We start from the raw sequence: 8,496 nt of genomic DNA on the forward strand, positions 1-8,496 counted from the left end.
ATCTAGTCCTCTCCTATTTTGTAGGACTACTTCAGACAAAGAGGTTAGAGACTCCTCAAGTTTAGTTATGGAGTGCTCTATATGTTTGAGGTCTTCATCTATAGCAGCTCTGAGCTCCTCAGTATAGGTGGGGCCTTTAATGAGGGCTGTTGTCCCTGTTCCTACTCCTGCCGCGACCCCTAGACCTAGGAGAGCAGCCAAGGTCAGTGAAACAAGTTCCCGTTTATCCCGATGGGAAGGAGAATAGGAGTCAAATTCTTTTTCAAATGCATTAGCTTGATAATACATGATCCTGGGGACTAGTTGGACAAGGATACAATAATCTTGAGAACGGTTAAAGGCCTGGGCTGCTAAACATGGAGTAAGTCCCGTACTACAGGCCCACCATCCCCCTGTTGGGGGCACTAAGTAATAGCTTGCAGAGGAGGGATATGCCAGGTTCTCCTTGCAGAGATGCTGGCGGTCCTTTGGCACTTGTCCTATACATGTGCCTTGCCCTGAAACCTCAGTAAGGGTCAACTTCCCCTGCTGTCCCCACGAACAGTGGTCATGGCTGGTGGTGTTGGTATAGTTTCCCTGGAAGGCTATGCCCTCATAGTAGGGGGGCCCTGTAGTTAGGCAGAGCCAGCAAGACTCAGTTAGGTTAGACTTGGACATGTTTAAAGAACTAAAGGCCCCCTCTACCAGGCCTAATAGCCTCTGACCTGAGTTTGTCTCTAGTTCTATGGGGTTGGCCTGTTCCTCCCTGGAGGCTGGGCTAGTTCCTGCCACGGTGGTGGTGGCAAGAGGCCTTTCTTTCGTGGGGAGCTGCCGGCTGGACAAGACGGTGTTGGGTCCTACTGCAACTGGTGGCCTGTAATCCTGTACATCTAATCTTATCTTAAAAAGGAGGCCATCATCATGTTGGTCCTTATACAGCCGGATCCCCCATGTCACTCCCCAGCGCCACTTGTTTAGGTCGTATGACCGCCCAGCTGAGGTGAAGGAGATATTCAGGGCGTTAACCCAACCCCTATGTCCGGAGGTTTGGCTCTCATTTCTCCGAACCTGGATGAGGTCCCACTCGGGGGGCCCTCTGATCCAATATCCAGTACCAGTTGTCTCACATCCCCATTCTGCACAGAAATACTCTCGTTCAGATCCACAATTCTTTCTATGTCCCTGCCTGTCTTTGGGGCACACATAGAATTGGGTCATCGTAAGACGCTCACGGGCCCCCAGATAACTACAGTGAACTCCAAATTGCAAATCTCTTCCTTTTCCTATGTAAGCTCGGGTCTCTATACCTGCTTTAGTCTCTTCTACTGTTCTCTCAGGGAGGTCCCATAGTCTGTATCCTGCTGCCATAGCGCAGAGGTCTGGCGTTAAGTCTGGCCACCATGTCCCTTTAGGTGCTATATTGGTGACCGACCAGGCCGTCTGTCCGGTGTGGGGGGACATTACCCTCCAAGTTAGTCTCTTTGGGGCATGGGGGTTGCTACTTATCAGCGGCAGGCTCAGCAGGAAGAGGGCGGCGGCAAATCCGTAGCTTGAGAGGGTTGTCTGTCTTCTCCACAGTCCATCCATGATCGGTGTCGTCTGATGGGGGTGCCCGCTTGACGTGGGAGGCGTGGATCCAAGCAGCTACACCGTCTACCTTGACCGCTGTTGGGGTTGTCAGCAATACCAGGTGGGGTCCCTTCCACCTCGGCTCGAGATTAGCGGCCCGATGGCGTCTGATGTACACAAAGTCTCCGACCTGGAACTGGTGGGGGACTTGCAGTTCTCCTGGTTGGTAGAGGGCGGCCAGGGGAGTCCACACCTCCTTCTGGACAGTCTCGAGGGCCTTCAGCCTGGCAAGCAGGGATTGAGGGGTGTGAGTGTCTGTGGGCACGGACCAAGGGTCAGCGGCTAGGGGCGGAGGGGCCCCAAACAAAACCTCGAACGGTGTCACCCCCAAGGGGCCTGGGGTGTTTCGCGCGCGGAAAAGGGCAAAGGGAAGGAGGACCGTCCAGTCTGCCACGCCAGTCTCTAAGGACAATTTAGTCATAGCCTCTTTTAATGTTCTATTCATTCTTTCTACCTGACCTGAACTCTGGGGCCTGTAAGCACAATGCAATTTCCAATCCGCCCCTAGTATCTTGGCCATTCCCTGACTTACCTGGGCAACAAAAGCTGGACCGTTGTCTGATCCAATTACCTTAGGAATTCCAAACCGTGGAAAGATGTCTTCTAAGATCTTCTTGGCGACCACAGTTGCAGTTTCTCTTTTGGTAGGGAAGGCTTCTACCCAACCTGAGAAGGTATCTATGAAAACTAAAAGATATTTATAACCGTATCGGGCGGGCTTCACTTCTGTAAAATCCACCTCCCAGTAACTCCCGGGCCGGTCTCCCCTGAGCCTGTGTCCGGTCCCGACCTGGGATGAATGTACATTTACCAGCTGACACGCCTTGCATTGCTTAACTACTTCTTCTGAAAGGCGATCGAGTCCTTTGACATAGTGTCCCGTTGCCCGGCTGGTGGAGCTGAGGTGTTTGGCCCCCAGGTGGGTAAGGCGGTGCAGTTGTTGGAGGTAGGCAGTGGCTGCCGCCCTTGGTACTACCATTTTTTCCCCTGCAGTTCTCCACACTCCTAGTTTGTCCTTATGGTATTTTTCTGGCCTTTTAAGCAGGTCTTTTTCCTCCTCTGGGGTGTAGTGGAGGGTCTCTGGCTGTGGTGCTGCGGGGCCAACAGCGAGGGCGAGTAGCCGGGGCCCTAGAGCGGCCTGCCTTGCCTCGGCATCCGCTTTCCTGTTTCCTATAGCTGTTTCCGAGGTCCCTTTCTGGTGGCCGGGACAATGGATAATAGCTACCTCCTGGGGGGCATGAATGGCTTCTAGGAGGTCGAGGATTTCCTTTTTATTTTTAATTTCCTTTCCTGCTGAGGTGAGGAGACCTCTCTGACGGTATATAGCCCCGTGCACATGAGCAGTGGCAAAAGCATAACGACTGTCAGTATAAATATTAGCCCGGCTGTTCTCTGCCAGCCTGAGAGCCCGTGTCAGAGCAATTAATTCAGCCTTCTGGGCCGAAGTCCCTTCGGGCAAGCTACTAGCCCAGATAGTCCGGTCCTTGCTGACCACAGCCGCTCCCGCCACCCTCTTACCTTCATAGAGGTAGCTGCTTCCATCCGTGTACCAGGTGAGTTGAGGCTCTGGCAAGGGGGAATCTTTGAGGTCTCTCCTCGGCCCTGTTTCCTCTGCCAGAATGTCACGGCATGAGTGTAGGACTTCTTTGCTCTCAGGATTTACTTCCGGTAGTAAGGTTGCTGGGTTGAGAGCTACCGGAGCCCCGAAGCGGATTCGATCTTCACTTAGCAGGAGACTCTGGTAGTGAGTCATCCGGGCGTTGGATAGCCACCGGTCCGGTGGCTGCCGGATAACACTCTCGAGAGTGTGTGGGGCCACCACAGTTAGTTTCTGCCCCAAGGTAAGTTTGTCCGCATCTCTTACAAGCAGGGCAGTAGCTGCAATTGCTCTTAGACAGCCTGGCCACCCCCTAGCCACTGGGTCTAGTCTCTTGGATAAATAGGCTACCGGCCTCTTCCAGGGGCCTAAGGTTTGAGTTAGGACCCCCCTGGCTACTCCCTTTCTTTCATCTATGAACAGAGTGAAGGGCTTGGCCACATCTGGTAAGGCCAATGCTGGCGCCGAGAGAAGAGCCTTTTTAATGTCGTCAAAGGCTTTCTGATGAGTCTCCCCCCACTCGAAGGGGTTCCCTTGTTTTGTCAGCGGGTATAGGGGCTCCGCTAGGGTTGCAAAACCTGGAATCCAGAGGCGGCAGAATCCAGCTGTTCCCAGGAACTCGCGTACCTGCCGGGGGGTCTGTGGTCTGGGAATCTGGGTGACTGTGCTTTTTCGGGCTTCAGTGAGCCACCTCTTTCCCCCTTCTAGTGCGTATCCTAAATAGGTCACTCTCCGCTGACATATCTGGGCCTTCTTGGCCGAGACCCGGTATCCTAGGCGGGAGAGCTCTAAAAGCAAGGCCCCGGTACCTGTTTCACAGTCCTCCTTAGTAGCTCCGGCGAGGAGAAGGTCATCCACGTACTGGAGAAGGGTGACTTGCGGGTGGTCAGCACGGAAAGCAGCCAGGTCTTGATGAAGAGCCTCATCGAAGATAGTGGGGGAATTTTTGAATCCTTGCGGAAGTCGGGTCCAAGTCAGCTGCCCCGTTATTCCCGAATCTGGGTCTCTCCACTCGAAGGCGAAAATATTCTGGCTGGCAGGATGCAGTCTCAAGCAGAAGAAGGCATCTTTCAAGTCTAGGACTGAATACCACACATGGGACGGAGGGATAGAGCTTAAGAGATTGTAAGGATTGGGGACCGTGGGATGAATATCCTGTACCCTCTTGTTGACTTCTCTTAAATCCTGCACCGGTCGGTAGTCATCAGTTCCGGGCTTTTTTACCGGGAGGAGTGGGGTGTTCCACGGGGAGTGGCACTTAACGAGGACTCCAAGGCGTAGGAGGCGTTGGACATGAACCTTGATCCCCCTCCAGGCTTCTTTTGCCATGGGGTACTGTCGTACTGCAATCGGGGTTGCAGTGGACTTAAGCTCTACTATCACGGGGGGCCGTTCGGTAGCTAAGCCCATCCCTGCGGTTTCAGCCCAAGCTTTGGGGTATTGCTGTAACCATCCCGCTATCCTCTCGTCCTTTCGGACATTACTCTCAAACAGCCGATGCTCGTCTTCGAGCTGGAGTGTCAAGAGAGTAATTGGCTCTCCATGTTGGGTCAGGGTCGGCCCCCGTGGGGTGAAAGTGATCTGAGCCCCCATTTTAGTTAGCAAGTCTCTTCCCAGAAGGGGGGCTGGACACTCGGGTATTACTAAGAAGGAATGAGTCACTCTTCCCGTGCCTAGATCAACTGTCCGGGTGGTGGTCCAGGAATATTGCTCATTTCCCGTTGCCCCTATCACCCAGGAGGTCTTCTGGGAGACTGGTCCTAGTGGTTTCTTAAGAACTGAATATTGGGCCCCTGTGTCTACCAGAAAGTTAACAGGCTTCCCCTCCACCTTAAGAGTTACCCTAGGCTCGGGGAGGGGATCCGAGCCCCGACTTCTTCAATCACTATCTTCCTGGAGTGCCAGCGCCTTCTTTGCTAGTCTCTTTGGGCACTCCCGCTTCCAATGTCCTTCTTCCTTGCAATAAGCACATTGATTCTTCCTTAACGGTGGCCTGTTGCCCAGGGCCCCTGCCTGTCTTCCTTTTCCTCTCTCCTGTGGCTTACTCCCTTCTATTGCTGCGGCCAAGATACGGGTTAGTCTCTGCTCTTCCCTTTTTTCCTTTTTCTCCTCCTTCTCCTCTCTCTCTCTCTCCTTCCGCTGCTCCTTTTCCTCCTCGGTCTCCCTCTTATGGTACACTTTCTCTGCTTCCTTAACTAAATCTTGGAGGGTAAAGTCCTGCAATCCCTCAAGTCTCTGCAGCTTTTTCTTAATATCTAATGCTGACTGCCCTATGAAAGCCATAGCTACTGAGGCCCTCTGCCCCTCCGAGGTGGGGTCAAACGGGGTGTACCGTCTGAACGCCTCCATTAATCGCTCGAGAAAAACAGAAGGCGGTTCAGTGGGCCCCTGTATGACCTCTCTTACCTTAGCCAAATTCGTGGGGCGCCGAGCTGCCCCTCTGAGACCGGCCACTAGTGTCTGGCGGTAGACCTTCAGGTGCTCCCTACCTTCTGCCGTGTTGAAGTCCCAGTCCGGCCTGGCCAGAGGAAAGGCCGCATCCACCAAATGAGGGAGTAGAGTCGGCCGGCCGTCGGGGCCAGGGGCGTTCTTCCGGGCCTCCAAGAGGATCCGCTCCCTTTCCTCTGTAGTAAAGAGAGTCTGAAGAAGCTGTTGACAATCGTCCCAAGTGGGCTGGTGAGAGAACATAAGGGACTCAACCAGCCCCGTTAGACGCTGGGGATCCTCTGAAAAGGGAGGGTGGTTAGTTTTCCAGTTATAGAGGTCTGCCGAGGAGAAGGGCCAGTATTGGAGTGGCTGGAGCGGAGCCGTTTCATTATCGTCTCCGCGGGGGGGTGGAGGCCCGTATGGTCGGAGAGGGCAGGCTACGGTCGAATCTGGAGACGCGGGATGTCTCCTCTGACTCCGGGTTCCCTGGGCCGGTCCCTCTGTTGGAGGGGCGGGAGGAGGTGCTGAAGGCTCCGGTCTCCCCGGCGGCTCTGGCTGGAGAGGAGAGGGGTAAGGGGGTGGAGAGTCCAAGAGGAGAAGATCGGTTTGAGAATCTGCCAGGAGACGTTTCGTCTGATCTGCGGCGGGAGGGGCCTGGGCCACGAGAACCCGGGAGGTTCCGGATGGCAGCCAGGGTTTCAGCCAAGAGGGAGGGTTCTGGACCAGGTCCTGCCAGACGACAATATACGGCTGCTGGTCTGGATGGCCCGCCGGGCCTGATTGGAACACCTTATTCTTTACTGCAAAAATAATAGACAGGTCAAAAGTCCCGTCCGCTGGCCATCCCACGCCTAGGGCTGGCCAGTCGGATGAACAGAAAGTCTGCCAAGGACCCTTCTTGACACTGACGGAAAGATTGAGTCCCCGACTCCGGACGTCCGTCCAGTGTGCTACTGTAAGAGAAAGAGGGGTGCTGCTTCCGTGGCCCATGTTACCTGGATGGGAGAAGAGGAGTAAAAGACAAAAACAAAGAACAAACAATGACGCGACAAGACACCGGATCCACAAGAATTTACCCAGATACAGAACGGCCGCTGAGGGATGATATCCCTCCCTAATGCTAGTCCGGCCGGACACGCGAGTGCCCGTTGCCGGACAGCCAGAACCTGAAGTGACCAAGACCTCTTGGTCACCGCCCGATCCTGGGGCGTCCCCCAGGGTGACAGTTTTTCTGGCCGAAGCCCCTACGACCAGAGGAGCCGACTCCTTACGGAGCCGACACCCTGTCTTCCTGAAAAACCGAAACTAAGAACGAACAAAGGACAAGACAAACACTGAATGACTCCGGAGTCTGCTTACCTCCAAGACCGATCCCAGCGCTTGAAGGGGGTCGCCTAATCCCGGACGAGCCCCCAAATGTTGGGCCCTAAGACCCCCGGAGAGTCCAGCAGAGGAGGCGACGACCCCAAGTCAAACGCAGAGACCGAGGCTTGATGCAAGAGCAAGAGGATTTTTATTACAAGCGCAGCGCAGGGGCTCTCAGGCAGGCAGGCAACAACACAAAGGAAGTGCTGCTGACTGGAGCCCCGAGCAATTGCAGAACACGGGTTTATAAAGTCAAAAACCACACGCAGGTGGCCGGAAAACAGGGAACTGGGTTACCAGTTAACTCATAACTCATCTTTTACAGGGACAGGTCTTTGTTATTAGTTGACTCATTTCCTAAGGGGCCAGGGTGGTCTGGTATGCGCAGGCCGATCCCGAGGAGTGATAAGATAACTATGCTATGACCAGATCAGGGCGCCAGAGCTTTACGGGAAAGGTCAGGAGGGGGAAGTTCTCTTTAATCTTTACATTAACCAGAGCTTACTGGAAAAGCTGGTCCAGGGGGAAGGGGGGGGGTTTTCAGCGGCCTTACAGATGTACCACCATTTTTTAATCCACTCATTTGCTGACGGGCACTTGGGCTGTTTCCAAATCTGAGCTATTGTAAATTGTGCTACTGTGAACAAAGGGGTGCATATATTCTTTCTATTTGGTATTTCTGATTTCTTGGAATATATTCCTAGAAGTAGGATTACTGGGTTGAATGAGAATTCCATTTTGAATTTTTTGAGGAAACTCCATACTGTTTTCCATAGTGACTGCGCTAATGCATTCCCACCAGCAGTGCATGAGGGTTCCTTTTTCTCTACATCCTCACCAACACTTGTCGTTTGTTGATTTGTTCATGATAGCCACTCTGACAGGTGTGAGTGGTACTTCATTGTTGTTTTGATTAGCATCTCTGGGATCATTAGTGTCTTTGAGCACGTTTTCATATGTCTTTTGGCTTTCTGTATGACCGCTTTTGAAAAGTGTCTATTTAGGTCCTTGGCCCATTTTTTTAATTGGATTTTTTATTTTCCTTTTGTTGAGTTGTATAAGTTCCCTATAAATTTTGGAGATTAAACCCTTGTCGATGTCACATTGGCAAATATGTTCTCCCATGCAGTGGGCTCTCTTGTTGTTTTGTTGATGGTTTCTTTTGCTGTGCAGAAGTTTTTTATTTTGATGGAAGTGGCCAGGGAGAGGTCAATGGAGGAAAAGGGAGACATATGTAATGCTTTAAACAATGAAAAACTTACATTAAAAAATAATTAAATTTAATTTAAAAGATACATATAGACAAACACAGTACCACAGGAAAATTGTCCAATGAAACCTTCTAACTTCTATTTGATTACTAATTCCTATCGACTCACAAAAATGTATATTAATCTCATACACTCATCCATTACATATTTTTACAAAAGCTGCTATGTTCTTTCCTTCATTCTGCACTTGAATTATTGGTTTTAGGAGACCTTTGCTGGGCATTTAAT

General features: G+C 52.2%; 1 protein-coding gene across 1 annotated transcript; it reads right to left on the minus strand.

Annotated features, from left to right (window-relative positions):
• Positions 1-1,519: 1,519 nt before the first annotated feature.
• Positions 1,520-6,622, minus strand: LOC118676706 (the record flags this gene model as incomplete). Its single annotated transcript, XM_036351008.1, is given in 1 exon segment — positions 1,520-6,622. A coding segment is annotated over 1 exon segment (5,103 nt), but the record flags the coding sequence as incomplete, so codon positions are not given.
• Positions 6,623-8,496: the final 1,874 nt, after the last annotated feature.

The sequence above is a fragment of the Myotis myotis genome, unplaced genomic scaffold, assembly GCF_014108235.1.
Source record: "Myotis myotis isolate mMyoMyo1 unplaced genomic scaffold, mMyoMyo1.p scaffold_m19_p_2, whole genome shotgun sequence".
NCBI classification, from domain to species: Eukaryota; Metazoa; Chordata; class Mammalia; order Chiroptera; family Vespertilionidae; genus Myotis; species Myotis myotis.